This window comes from Delphinapterus leucas, chromosome 17, assembly GCF_059928025.1.
Source record: "Delphinapterus leucas isolate spDelLeu-1000000601 "Yukka" chromosome 17, BTC_Dleu_Yukka2, whole genome shotgun sequence".
Lineage (NCBI taxonomy): Eukaryota > Metazoa > Chordata > Mammalia > Artiodactyla > Monodontidae > Delphinapterus > Delphinapterus leucas.
The window spans coordinates 64,397,834-64,413,036 of record NC_143145.1 but is presented as its reverse complement, the minus strand read 5'-3'; the positions used below and the strand labels follow the sequence as shown (position 1 = coordinate 64,413,036).

General features: G+C 41.9%; 1 protein-coding gene across 1 annotated transcript; it reads left to right on the top strand.

Moving 5' to 3' along the window:
* The first annotated feature begins 223 nt into the window (after nucleotides 1-223).
* LOC111171106 (dipeptidase 2-like) lies at nucleotides 224-3,515 on the top strand. The gene is given in 8 exon segments (XM_089898594.1): nucleotides 224-775; nucleotides 777-863; nucleotides 1,190-1,316; nucleotides 1,608-1,737; nucleotides 1,961-2,102; nucleotides 2,404-2,473; nucleotides 2,594-2,770; nucleotides 3,150-3,515. Coding segments are annotated over 8 exon segments (1,461 nt in total). The 5' UTR covers nucleotides 224-413.
* The last annotated feature ends 11,688 nt before the right edge of the window (nucleotides 3,516-15,203 follow it).

The window sequence follows — 15,203 nt, the reverse complement described above, 5'->3', positions numbered from 1 at the left end:
GTTGAAGTGCCCAGAGAATGGTCATGCAGGTTGGGCAGTCAAGTAGGTGGAGAGAGAAGGTCGGGGGCAGAGGGCCCCTTCCTGAATCCAGAGCTCACAAGGTTACCCCCCCCCATTTCCAGAAACTATCTCTTCCCCCACACCAGCCCCCATCGTCCAGTACCGGGAAACCGGGAGCCCAGAGCAGTTGTGGCCACAGAGAGAGACACTGGCAGGCAGCCCTCGGGGTGGGCGGGACCGGCTGCAGGCAGATGGGGACGAGGTGTGCTCCCGGGAGGCCTCGGGCTGAAGGTGGCCCTCTGAGAGAAGCACACCAGCTTGAACAGGAAGGTTAGAGGTGGGGGAGAGCAACCTAGGGCGCCGCCTCGGAGCAGTGGGAGTGGGAAGATGAGCGGGGTCGGAGGGAACCCGCGATGGGAGGCGAGTGGGCTCTCCGTAGAGGCCAGCTTAGCCCGCGGGAGCTGCCTCTGAGCAGGGGGCGGGAGGGCAGTGCCGCCCTGTGGCTGCCGGGCTTTGCGGATCGCGGCTCTCCGCACACGGGTCTCTGGGTCCTGTGCCTCTGTATCCCCTCCCTCACCCCGACCCCTCGCGAGGCCGCGCCGCTGCGTGGCCTGAGTCCACGGGCAGAACCCCATCGCCCGCCCCTCTCAGTCCCGCCTCTGCCCGCCTGCCTGGCCCTGCGCAGCTTGCGGCCCGGGGAAGGTCCCCGCGCCCTCAGCCAGCGGCCTCTGCTGTGTCTGCTGCTCCTGCTGGATCTGCTGCTGCGGCCGGTAACCCGTGCAGACCACGCCGGGCACCTCCAGCACCCCAAGTCCGCGGGAGCCCACGCGGGCCCTGATGCGGGACTTCCCGCTTGTGGACGGGTGGCTGCAGTGTGTGCGGGCTGCTGGGGGCCGGTGGGGGCCTAGCCTGGCCCTGGGCAGGGGAGGAGGTCCGGAGCATGCAGAGCTAGTGGGGAGGCTCCCTCACACCACTCCTGGATGTCCTGTCCATCATCTACAGATGCCCTTCCCCTTCTCTGTCATCCCCTCCCTGGTGGGAACCCCTCAGCCCAGGCCGCAGCTGCTCCTAGTATAGTCTGTGTGACAGAGTGAGGTGGGGGACCCCCAGGCTGGCCCAGGCCTGGCAATGTGTCCTGCCTGATCTCAAGACCTAAGGAGCCCACCCATTTGCCTTGACCTCCCTCCAGCCACAACGAGATGCCCCTGGTCCTGAGGCAGTTTTACCACAACGGGCTACAGGATGCTAATCTGCACAATTTCAGCCATGGCCAGACCAGCTTGGACAGGCTGAACGACGGCCTCGGAGGTGCCCAGGTACCAAAGGGACACACAAGGTGCCGCCGTGGCTGCTGGGGAATGTGGGGCCCTTTGGGGGCCTCAGAGACCACAGGTTAGTCACATTGGAACTAAGTTGCCATAGTGACCTAGAAAGTGCCATGCCATGGATGCTGGGGGCTACAGGGGTCACAGTGAGCCAACCTGACGGGCATCCAAGTACCACAGAGAAAGCAACGCATTACATGTGACTTCTGGGCACAGTGAGCGCTGTGCCAGCTGAGCCCCAAGGAGTTCCAAAGCCCAAACTAAGCTCTGGCCTTCCCTCAGTTCTGGTCAGCCTACGTCCCATGCCAGACCCACGAACGGGATGCTGTGCGCCTCACCCTGGAGCAAATTCACCTCATCCACCTCATGTGTGCCTCCTACTCTGAGCTGGAGCTTGTGACCTCAGTTAAAGGTAGACGGGGGACTTCCCTGGTGGTCCAGAGGTTAAGACTCCACGCTTCCACTGCAGGGGACTCGGGTTTGATCCCCAGTGGGGGAACTAAGAGCCCTCATGCTGTGTGGCACGGCCAAAAAAACAAACCAAAAAAGTAAACAGACTGGTGGTGGTAGGTGTTAGGGACTTCAGTAAGCTTCCCCTGCCTCTGAAAATGATCATCTGACCTACCTGCCCCCAGCTCTCAACAATGCCTGGAAGTTGGCTTGCCTCATTGGTGTGGAGGGCGGCCACTCACTGGACAGTAGCCTCTCCATCTTGCGTACTTTCTAGGCGCTGGGTGTGCGCTACGTGACACTCACCCACACCTGCAACACGCCCTGGTGAGCACAGTGCAGATGGTGAGGGCCCAGTGAGGCAGGGATCTGCCGAAGATCACGCTGGGGCCCAAAGCAAGTTTACCCCTGGGATCCGGCCCTGAACCTGGGGTGGGGAGGGGAATGAAGCTTTGCAGAACAAGACTGAATCCCCAGAAGGGCCCTGCTACTGCCAGGCACAGCCCAGTTTGGGTCCCTCCTCTTGCACCAGGTAGTTGCAGGTGTAGACAGTTCGACAGAACCTCTTTCTAGGCTCTTGTAGCCAAGTCACAGCCACCAGTCAGACTGCCTCCTGGGCATCCTGCAGGGCACAGAGCTCAGCAAAGGGTATCCGCCCCTTCTACAGCAATGTCAGTCGGCTGACCGGCTTTGGCGACGTAAGGACCCGGGTTCCATACCCTGCCCCACATGAATGTACAGCCCCGCCTGTTCCCTACAGATAAATGCACACAAGATAAAGGCAGCCCTGATGCCCTCTCCCCATCCTGTCCCTGCAGAAGGTGGTGGCAGAAATGAACCGCCTGGGCATGATGGTGGACTTGTCCAATGTCTCAGATGCTGCAGCACAGCGAGCCCTAGAAGTGTCGCAGGCACCTGTCATCTTCTCCCACTCAGCTGCCCGGGGTATGTGCAAGAACACTCAGAATGTTCCTGATGATATCCTGCAGCTTCTGGTGAGAGACTGCCCTGGCCCTCAAAGCTAAAGCAAGAGATTCAAACCAGGAGCCCTTGAACCTGAGCCTCTTCTCCCTCAATTTCTTCAAACCCCAGGTTAAATATCTTCTGCCCCCAAAACCCATGGTCCACAGCCCCTGAACCCTTGAGCCCTAGGTGGGGGTCTAGGTGGTAAGATACTCCTCCAAACCCGGAAACCCAGGGCCAAGACACAACCCAGACCAGGGATGCGGCTCCTCCATTCACACGAATCCAAAGAGGAGAAGACTCTGACCTCAAAGCCAGGGCTGAACACCTTCCTCACAGGGGCTGAGAGAGTGAACAGGCAGGTGGCTGTGCTGGGGGCCAAGCTGACGGTCCACCGGTTTGCCCCTGCAGAAGAACAACGGTGGCATCGTGATGCTGTCCTTGTCCGTGCGGGTGCTGCAGTGCAACCCGTTAGCCAACGTGTCTACTGTGGCAGGTGAGCCTCACCCTGGGCTCTCTGAAAACTCTGATTTGGAGGTGAAGCTGGGTCCAAATTTGGGGAGGACTTCAGAAGAGCCCCAGTGGTTTGACCCACTTGTTGGAAATAGGTACAGGTCCCCAAAACCCAATAATGGACAGTACACAGCACCTTGGTGCCATGTAGAACTGGAGCCACAGAATCAAAACTGCGATACTGATGGGTATCAGGGAGGCTGTCAGACACTGCTTTATGTCAGAAACAGAAAGAAAATATTCACTATCAGAACTGTTGTTTGACTGACTTTTTTTCCCATCCTTCTGACAAAATTCGTGAAGTTGTGAGTACCACAAGCATCATTACACTTCTGTTCAAGATGTAATCTCTGGCTCAGTCATTGTTTAGCTTCTGTATACTGCAGTGTACATGAAGGTCTGTATTAGTCTGGTTGGGCTGTTATAGTGAAACACTATAGACTGAATGACTTAAACAGAAGAAATTTATTTTCTCACAGTTCTGGAGGGTGGAAGTCCAAGGTTAAGGTATTGAATACCATAAGAATTGGTTTGTGGTGAGAACAATCTTCCTGGCTTGCTGATGGCTGTCTTCTTGCGGCCTTTCCTCTATGAGCAGAGGGAGAGAGATCCCTGGAATCTATTCCTCTTCTTATAAGGACACCATCAGTCCCTGTCAGATTATTACCCCACCCTTATGACTTCATTTAACTTCAGTTACCTCCCTAAAGGACCTATCTCCTATCTTCTACAGTAAAATTGAGAGGGGCTTCAACATATATTTTTTGTGGGGACACAATTCAGTCCATAACAACATCTTAAGATAGCTTTCTCTGATTTTCAGTCTCTCACTAATACCTTCCTCTTTGTCTAGGAGTTATTCAAGTTTCCTTAATTATTTTTTTTAAAATTTTCTTACATTATCCCTTCCCTTTAAATGCTCTCTTCACTTCTTAACTGGCATTTCTTGGAAATGAAGGCACCTTTCCTCACAATGTATTGATTACTCTCCCCACTGTAACACAGCGTCTTCTCCCATGACTTTCCTGAAATGGTTCCATTTTTTTCATAAAAGTTTAGTCATCAAATCACATGGTTTATTTTCAGTTCCCATAGGATTTTCCCTTTGGGAAACAACTGACTCCATTAAATGGTGCTTCTTTTAAAACTACCTTCCTTTATGTTTTATAGCAATCTTATGATTTCTGTTGGCATACCACCTAGCTTCTTTCTGATCATTCTTTTTATTTTTTTTTCAGTTGTTTCTCTCCTCACTCCTTAGTGCTAGATACTACATACAGTTGGCCTTCTTCTCATCTCTTATATACTCTCTCTCTTACTCCAGCAGCTTTGTTTACCATTAAATATATTATCTGCCAGGCACCTTCCATATGTTACCAACATCTCTCCCTCTGTCTTTGTCATTTCAGCCTTTGCTTTGCTCTCTGAGCTCTCACAGGGAGATCTATTTAACACAGGAATCTCGGTGGAAAATAGTAGTAAGTTATTTCTCTACTAAGTAAAGCCCTTACCCATCACATGGTCCTGATCCATCTTGCAGCCACATCATCTGGACTATGTGACCTCCAATGTCACAGTAGCAGAGGACCAGATAAGAGGGACATTGGCTCCTAATGACCTCAGCTCAGAAGTGATACACTTTATTCTGCTTCTTTGCCACTGACCACAACTAATCAAAGGAAAACAGTCTAACTACAAAGGAGGATGAAAAATGTAGATAAGCACATAGGATATTTGATGAGCACTATCTTGAGGTGACATCACCTCCCATCAAACTTTTATTTCACAGAGAAAACACAGGCTATAAAGCAAAAACACCCCTAAATAACTTTTTCTCTTTATGTACAAGGATAGCTTTTCTACATAGTTTATAAATACCTATTCTCACTTCCTCAGTATCTTCCATTCATTTTCCCATCTCATTGGTATTGTTAAGGTTTTCCTCTTTAGCAATTTTATTTTTGCTCCCTCCCATTAAAAAGCTTCCCCCCTCCCATTAAAAATTACTCTTGCTTGATGCCAAGTAATTCTCTAGCTACCTTTTCTCTCTTCCTAATTTCACAGTACAGTTTATCAAAAATTGTTTTTATTCTCATTGTCTGTATTTTCTTATCTTTATGTACCTCGTGACTCACACAATTTTGCTATTTTCTTCTTACTTATCTGCACTGGAATTGCATTCACCAACATTTAATTTGTGATTAAATTGAATGAATATTGTTTGGTCATTATGTCACCTTTCAGCAATATTTGATTTTGTTGATCAAGTTTGTCATCTCAGAAAACTCGTCCACCTTAACAACAGTAGCATCTTAATCTGCTGCTTCTCCCTCCTGCCTCTGGACGTCCTTAGCTCTTTCACTGGGCGCTCTCACTTCGCCCTCTCCCAAGAGAGGTGTATTTCTCAGAAGCTCTCTTCTGCCCCTGATAGATGGTCTCATCTACTCTTGTGATTCCAGCCACCATATATATCACAGATCTTGACCTAAAACTTACATATCTCTCTCCTGAGTCTCTTACAAACCTAATTGCCAAGTGAAAGACTCTGCCCAAATATAACATGGACACTTAAAATTAATTATGTGATATTACTGAACGATTAATTTTACCTTCAATACTTACTTCCACTGTTCATCTCTCTACATCATTTATACCACCACTATTTGTACAGTTGCCCAAGTTGGATACTGAGGAAACACTGAAGACTCTGGACTCTGACAACCCTCAGAATGGGAGAAAATATTTGCAAACGAAGCAACTGACAAGGGATTAATCTCCAAAATATATAAACATAAATAAATTTGTAAAATCTATAAGCAACTCATGCAGATCAATATCAAAAAGAAAAAAAACAACCCAATGAAAAAATGGACGGAAGACCTGAATAGACATTTCTCCAAAGATGGCCAACAAACATATGAAAAGATGCTCAACATCACTAATTATGAGAGAAATGCAAATCAAAACTACAAGGAGGTATCACCTCACACCGGTCAGAATGGCCATGATCAAAAAATCTACAAACAATAAATGCTGGAGAGGATGTGGAGAAAATGGAACCCTCCTACACTGTTGGTGGGAATGTAAATTGGTACAGTCACTATGGAGAACAGTATGGTGGTTCCTTAAAAAACTAAACATAGAACTACCATGTGACCCAGCAATCCCACTTCTGGGCATATACCTGGAGAAAAGCATAATTCAAAAAGATGTATGCACCCTAATATTCATTGCAGCACTATTTACAATAGCCAGGACATTGAAGCAACCTAAATGTCCGTCAACAGTGAAATGAATGAAGAAAATGTGACACATATATACAATGGAATATTACTCAGCCATAATAAGGAATGAAATAGTGCCATTTGCAGAGACATGGATGGACCTAGAGACTGTCATACAGAGTGAAGTAAGTCAGAAAGAGAAAAACAAATATCGTATAATATCACTTATATGTGGAATCTAGAAAAATGGTACAGATGAACTTATTTGCAAAGCAGAAAGAGAGACACAGATGTAGAGAACAACCACATGGATACCAAGGGTGGGGGAAGGGGGGTGGGATGAATTTGGAGATTTGGATTGACATATATACACCACTATGTATAGAATAGATAACTAATGAGAAACTATGGTATAGCACAGGGAACTCTACTCAATGCTCTCTGGTGACCTAAATGGGTAGAAATATTAAAAAAAGGGAATATATGTATAGGTACAACTGATTCACTTTGATGTATAGCAGAAACTAACACAACATTGTAAAGCAACTATAGTCTAATAAAAATTAATTAAAAAAAATAAAAAAACTCTGGACTCTGTATAATCATCCCTCACCTTCACAATTAATTCAGTAACCAAGTACTGTCTAACCTAAATTCCTACTATCTCTCAATATTGTCTACTTTTATTCAAGCCTCTTGTCACTACTTGGTTCTGGGCTACATTTTCTCTTATTTATGGAACATAAACAGTCTCTTAACTTTTAACAGAATAAATCTTTTAACAGAATAAATATTCATTGAGTACCTACAACACTGGTAAATAAGGACATTGTTCACATGTAGTTTACAATGTAGTAGGGGAAATGAACTATAAAATATAACTATACCTCTCATAGGTAACTGGACAGCCAAGTTTTATAAGAACACACAGAAAGGGAATTTAATCTCTAATGGAAGTTGTGAAAAGCCAGAGATTCAATGTTTATTCTGAAACTTATATGATGAGAGTGCATTAACCAAGGACTGAATGAGTAAAGAATCATACAAATTGATGACATAACCTGGAGAAAGTTCAGCATTAAGAGAAGTCTAACCCTGAAGTCTACTGAGTATTGCTGAAAATTTATGGAAGAAGGAGATGCTGAGTATAGATAGAGAAACCAGATAAGGGTGGACTAGTAAGCAAGAGCACAGTGCTTGAAGCCTTTTCTCCAAAATTAAAGAGAAACTATCAAAGAGCTCTAAGCTGTTGAGTAAAATTTAGGTTGCAATGCAGAGAATAAATAAGACAGAAATAATACTGGAGTCAGGGAAAAAGTGAACTGGAATGTTACATCCGAGTAAGAAATGTAAAAGATATGACAATGGACATAGAGAAGATGGACATATATATATGTGTGTGTGTGTGTATGTGTGTGTGTGTGTGTGTGTGTGTGTATGTATATATATATATATATATATATATATATAGTATAATTATGACAACTCTTAGGGATTGTTCCAATCAGAGTTTAAGGGAGGGGAGAAGAGTAAAGAATGACTCTGAGTTTCTTGCTTGGTTAATTGGGGTTAAAACAGTTTGCAATAAAAAAGAATTAGCTTAAGTCATTTAATCATTTTAAGTGCATTCTGAATCCTATACAAATAAGTTTGAGAAATTTAAGAAAATTGTGTTTCCTTAAGTTTTGCATATCTTTTGTTATGCCATGTAAATTCCCTTCTTTTTCATATGATTAAAGAAAAGTTATGAAAAAAAATAAGAGAGAAATGAGAGAAAATAAGATCTTATGAAAAATTATGAATGATCTTTATCTGTTTTTGTGCTTACTGTAATTTCTTATTGTTTATCTCTCTATATACATATTCTGAGATGTCTTCTCAGACCTGCTGAATCAATCTGTGAGGATTAAGTTTAACTAATCACTCAGATGAACCTAAAATTGGTTCATCTACAGGAATAGCCAACATAAGAGAGCAGTCATGGTAGTCTCAAAATTAGAGAAGACTTCCCAATTATTCCCATTATGTCAAAGAGAGAATATGAGCAGGTACTTCAAGTATCCGAACTTCATATGATTAGATTCTGCAAAAGCATTTTAAATAGAAAAAATACATAGAAGAAAGGTTAAGACAAAACTTCCCCAGGATAAAATGGATCCCATATTTTCACCAGATGCCTTTACTTAGGAAAAAGAAATGTTAAAGAATTGTAACAGTATCCAACCTGGAAAACAAAATGCAGAAATTTTCACCACTAAGCCTGAGCTCAGTACAACTCTGATTTAGTATTTTTTCAAGCCTTACACAGCATTCTCTATTTTTAAAATATTTATAAATAACCCATTTTGTAGGAAAACACCTATCTTTCATCATATGAATTATGACACTTTATACTTTTATTCCAGCCTAACTGTTATACTTTATTTTCTACCATTTGGCAACTTATACCCTATGCTCTAGTCAAAAAACATCTTTTACAATCACTTAAATAGACTGTGTTGGTTCTCAAGTCCAGGATGTTCCTTCTGCCTGGTATGCCCCTGACCTTCTCTCCACGTGGAAAATTCCTAATGACATTCAAAACCTAATTCCAAGACCCCCTCATTGTTGGCATCCTCTTCAATATCCCCTAGCAGGGTTATTGACTCCAAGTTCTGTTTTACAAAGTTACATTTTTATGATCTATTTATTTAATAGCCTATCCCTATTCAATTGTAATGAGTTGTTTATGCATCTCTCACACTCTCTTTTGAGTTCCTCTGGCCTTTATTTTTTCTTTTATCTCTTACCCGTAAGCACAGTGCTTGCCCCATAGTATGTGCTCAACGTGTTGGCTGAGTGAAAAAAGACACCTTTTAGCCCTAATCATTTGTGAAATTTCATTTAAAATGACATCAGATTACCCTTTCTTTCTTAACTTAATTTCTAGTACTATAGAATGTACACTCAGAACATCGTCAGTGGCCTACAGAAACAGTGTTCTCAGTGGACTTCATGCATATAGTCAACCCCCTTATAACTTTCTCTGGCATACAACTGCCAGACATGTTCTTAAAAAAAAAAAAAAAAATGTACCAACCCCTCACCTATTGGAAAACTTCCACAAGCTCTCCATTCCTTATTGTATCTTTTCTACTTGATTTTTCAAATACCTCTGTCTTGCTTAATCTATTCAGAACTGCCTTTTCTACCTTTGGCTTTCATTTTCAATTTCATTCATATCATTATCTGCACTTACCCATAGAACCTAAGCATATTTCAGTTTCTTATGCAAGTTTCCTCACTAGAGGTCAAAGGGGCAAGGACTATTGTTATAAAATATTAAATAAATAGACGATAGGACTTTGTTCTATTGGCCTGGGAAAATTACTACCTGAAACAAAATAATTCTGGGAACTGAAGGGATCAGACCAGTCAGCTTTGTTTACTTCAGACTCAAATCAATGTCTTGTCTTTACCTGAGCTCTGGTTACATTTAGAAAAAAGTACTGTAAATACAGTGAATGAGCAAGGCCACTATCTGAGACGTGTCTGGGTCCTTAGTATAGTAACTGGGGGAATGGTAAGCGTTGGTCAATGTTTGCTGATTGATGACTCAGTAGATCTGGTTAAGCCTCACCATCAGAATTCCAGATGTTTTAACAAGCTTCTCAGTCTTTTCATCCTAAAGAAGAAACTAAAGAAAACCAGATGACAAGAATTTCAAATTGTAAAATATCCTGGTTGTCAAATTTAAATAGGGATATCCTGTGCAATGGAGAGGCTGGCTGGTGCCAATTTCACATTTTGTTCTCTAGTGTCTGGGCGAAGCCTGCTCTGCCAGTGAGCTGACAGGTCGAGAGCACTCCAGCTTCCACAGACACCTGAGAACCTTCTATTTTTCATGGTGTTCCTGCCTTACCTAAGGGAAGGACTATATTTACAATGAAAAGAGTTATGATTAATCACCAGTAGAGAGATTCTTCCACTTTCCGGGTGCCCACGTTAAGAGTCTGGTATAGTCAACACTCCCTCTAACATAGATCATGTATTGAAATGAGAAAACTATCACCTAATATGGCCAGAGAGATTAAGGGAGTTGGCCCAGCTGACCCCAGGAGACACCTCTAATTCAAAACCTAAACCATTAACATAGTGATTGTGATCAAGGAGACTTACAGCACATAAGAGATTCAAAAAGCATATTAATCCACCTCCGGCAACACTGCCAGTTTAAAAGAATGATTAACCTTCTCTCCCACTTGATTCAGCCTGGTTATGTATTATACCACTCTAAATGCTAGCAGACTCTGCTTATGGCTTCCATTAGGTAGTACTTAGTATACACGAAAACTTTCTTCAAGAAGTAATTACTTTTGAAACCATAAACATTTCAGTAGGGAAAAGAGCAAAAGAAAGGAGGTGCAAGTAAAGGGAACTAGGAAAAAATAAGAAAATACCCTCAAATATAAACATGTTGATTCAAAAAATAATTTAAAGGGGATTTAAATGATACTAGGTGAGCATTTATTCTGTTTCTGCTTTAAATAAAGCATTATGTTCTATTTGTTAGGTGTTGTACTTGTTTATTATCTAATGTCTGTTAAAAACCTCTTGAAAGAGATGCATTCATTCTGGTATCCTAAGCACCTATCTGGATGAACAGCACAAGCAATGGGAAGTCATGGGACATAATGGACCTTGCAAAGGCTCTGGAATCCATCTCTTACTTACGGTCTTTGAGACTCAGGCTCCTCCTCTATGTAGTGTTCCTAAAACTTAGTGGAGATAGAACACTAGGGACACAGAAGGTCAAAGTAGGTATTTACTACTACTTTTCAAATATCTTCCTTGAGGAAAACAAATATATTTGATTTGCAATGAGGCTTTCTTGTGAATTTTATTCTTCTAAAGAAGAATATTTTTAGTGAACAATTTACTTGTTTGCCTCCCTGTGCTACTTTATTGACAATACTCGGGTAGGGGTGGTTTTCTCTCAAGCAGTTACCTCCATGTGATTTGTATTTCAGACCTTCCTAAAAGCATGTTTTCCTGCTCTTTCTTTCCACCCCATCCCAACTCTATTTAAAATATTGTGAACCTCTATTAAAATGCAAACAACCCTGGGAAAAATAAGGAGAAGCAAAATGTTTGTCACTGTCAGCTCTGGTATGCATATATCAGAGGCTAAATTATAACTGATGAAGACAGAAATGGGACCCATATCCGTCTGACTTCAGAAATCAGAAGTGTAGCTACTACAAGCTGATGAATTGGAACTCAGATCAAGGCCTGGAGTGGAGAGGAATCCTCTGATCAGAAGGAGAAAGTAAACAAAGGGCAGCGTTTAATTATTTAATAATAAGTAAGAGAATGACTATGGTGTTTTTACAGAAAAGGATATAATATTGAAATAAAATCCCCCAAAGTGACACAGAAACATAATGCAACCTCTTAAGCTACAGCCCTTCCTAAACCAAACCATACCATTCTCTTCACACAGCCTGGAAAGTCAAAAGAAAGGGGATACTGATCTGCCTCACACTGGCATTAGAAGCAGAACTAGTTTTAATGAAGTTTTATTTCATGGACTGAAGTTTCCCCCAAAAAAGGTAAGCTTCTTTTCTCAAGAAACATCACTGTGTAATAATCAAGGAGCCAGGGATGGTGGTATTACTTGTTCTAAGTACAGGGATTTGTTTTGCAGAAAGAAGTACCAATCAGAAAGAGAATTGACCAATAATTACTTAACAAAATTGCTTCAGAAGTAGATTTCTAAATCTACTTTTAGACTATTTGATAGTTAGAAAAACCTTACTAAGTTTATTCATTTAGAGGAAACCTGTGCAAGCCTCTGAAACCAAGAGGTATTGTATCAAAAGAGATAAGGTCACTAGACACTTATGTAAGAGCTACTTCTTCCTCAAATGGCCACCATATAGTCATGTCTGACTATTACATTACCAAGAAGTAACAATGCATCTTTAGGAAACTAGTATGAAAGAGAAACATAATAAAATTTTTTGCAGGTGACTCTTTGATCTCATAGGTGTGTGTTAATTTTCCAAAGTTGGGACTGGATCCTGCCTTTAGAAAATGCTCCTTGAAATATCGCATTGAAAATCTTCTCTTTTACTCCTGATTGTAAACACTGTATATGTTTTTAAGAAGACCAATAAAAAATATGGACTATGAAATTATTTTTCCAGTAGTGAAATTGTGGAGAATACAACTTGCATTTCTACTGTATTCCCACAAAAAGAGGAAGTTATTTTCCACAAATACTCTCATCAATGTGAACTCTGGGAGAGAAGTATTTGTAGTTGTCTCATGCTTTGTGGTGAGAGACTCGCACTTTTTCCCCTGTCTCTATTGTGGAAAACAGGGCACACTTGGGACTGAGAATTCATGCTGTGGTAGGAAAACAAAGAAGCGAAAAATACCCTCATTAACACTGCTCTTTAACAAGTTCAGCGAATGGGCTTCAGCCATTCTAAACAGCAGCAATTAAAAAATAACTTTAAATTTCATACATTTCTTCCAGTAGGATGAAAAGCTGAGGTATGTTAACTTTAATTTTATGGTTTGGGGGAATGCAGAGTTCGATTACTCCCTGTCAAAGCAGAAATCAGCCTCTTACAGGGAATAAGTGCTAATTAAGAAAAACAGAGTAAGCATGTTATATTAAGTATATTTGTTTCTTTCCTGTGCACTTTGGCTGCACAAGCTCTAACCACAGTTTCTGGAGCGACCATCAATGCTCCCTAAGAATGCCAATGCAGTGTTCCGTCCAGTCAGTGGAGTTCAGAGACCAATCAGAATGCTGATGCTTTCCACAAAGGAGCTGGGGCTAGGGAGGCAAATGCAATCAGGGAATATTATATCTGTCTTGTGTGCCTGCTACAAAACAGTGTCCTCTCAAGACTACTGTATCCCTTCTTTGCTTTATATGTGTATGTGTAAGTTTGTATATGTAAGCTTTACAAATCTCTAATAAGAGAAAACTGAAAATGCCCAGGAAAAAGACAAAACTGCTTCAACAGAGAAAGGTCTCTCTGTTCCAGTTGAAGAGGATATAGAGTTAATAACAGGAAATATCCATCCCCTGAAACTGTATGAAACGTGGATGCTTCCAAAATTTACTCAAGGTCTCACTGACCAGGCTATAAGTAATTTTAATTATTATTTCTTATGATTATGGTAGATAAAAAGTCTCAGTAGTATGCTAAAAATCTTTAACACTTGTTTACTTTTTTGTTGATAGCTTTCCTCCTCCCAGGCTCCAGCCAACAGTAGCAGTAACAGATATCCAGATCTTAAGAGGATAGAAGTATAATGGTGCACTGAATATGGAAAGGAAGAACCAGCAATGGTTCCTATATATTCATAATGTGAATCAGCCTCAAACTAAGGAATAAGCTTTCCCAAGGATAAGTTGACAGCAAACAGTTTCTCCTCTTAATGAACTGAGGAAACAACTTTGAAGTTATCCATAGCCACCGCTTCTGAAGCAACCAATAGCTTTGTAACTATTAGTTTACTTGTATTAGATTAATTTATATTAGAGTTTATTTAATGCAATTGCTCACAAATTTTAAACAATTTTGTAGAGTAGTGTTCTGTATCTGTTTAAATGAAATGCTTTCCTAAGCTCAAGATCAGTGTTTTATGTTGTGCAAATTATGAAATTACTGTGGAATATCTGGTAAACTTGATAGGAAACCCCAGATGTCAGCACTTTGCTGGGCAAGATTTAAAGTGGCCCACACCATTAACCCTCATCAGGAGAAGTATCAGTGGGCTAAGTCATAAGGGCATGCCCATCCATTACATTCACCCAGGATAATGTGAGAGAGAATCAAAGGGCAGTCAGACAGGGACCTCTATGCTCAGATTCCACTGCCAAGAAATGGCCTAAGTCAGCTCTTGTTGTTGAAGAAAATAACCCTTTAGGAATCAGATTGAATCCTATTTTAAGTTTTAGAGGAGGAAGGATACTATTTAAACATTGATGAAATGTGCCTCTTTTTCTTTTTATCAGCATAGAAATTTATTTGAATTCAAAATAATATGGTTATATTTAGCATAGTGTAATAATTATCTAAAGCACATTTCATCGTTGGCTCTGAAACAGTTCTAAAGATGTCATTCTTTTGAAGTCAAAAAATATGCAGTAGGGCTTCCCTGGTGGCACAGTGATTGAGAGTCCACCTGCCGATGCAGGGGACACGGGTTCGTGCCCCGGTCCAGGAAGATCCCACATGCCGCCGAGTGGCTGGGCCCGTGAGCTGTGGCCGCTAAGCCTGCGCGTCCGGAGCCTGTGCTCCGCAACGGGAGAGGCCACAACAGTGAGAAGCTCGTGTGCCGCAAAAAAAAAAATGCAGTAAACATGTACAAGGAAGCAAAAATATTAAAAAAAAAAACAAGTTTGCTGAGTATCGGAAGTTGTTGCAAGAGGGGCACACCAAGATAATGTAACAGAGTCCAAATTACATAACATGCAGCAAGGAGTTCTCTTGCTTTAACAACTCCTAGAAAATAAACCAGTAATCTCAATGCAAGAATATCACCCCTGGGTTAACAGGCCAAATTTTCTGAGGGACACAGGTAGTAATTCACTATACTTCCCCTTTCTCTAATACCTTTTCTCACACCAATTTCTTTTCTTTCCTCGAGGATAGATTTTATCCTGTTGAAAAAAATTTAGTTTTATTTGTAAAGTGTAGTAAATAATATCCTGATTGAAGTA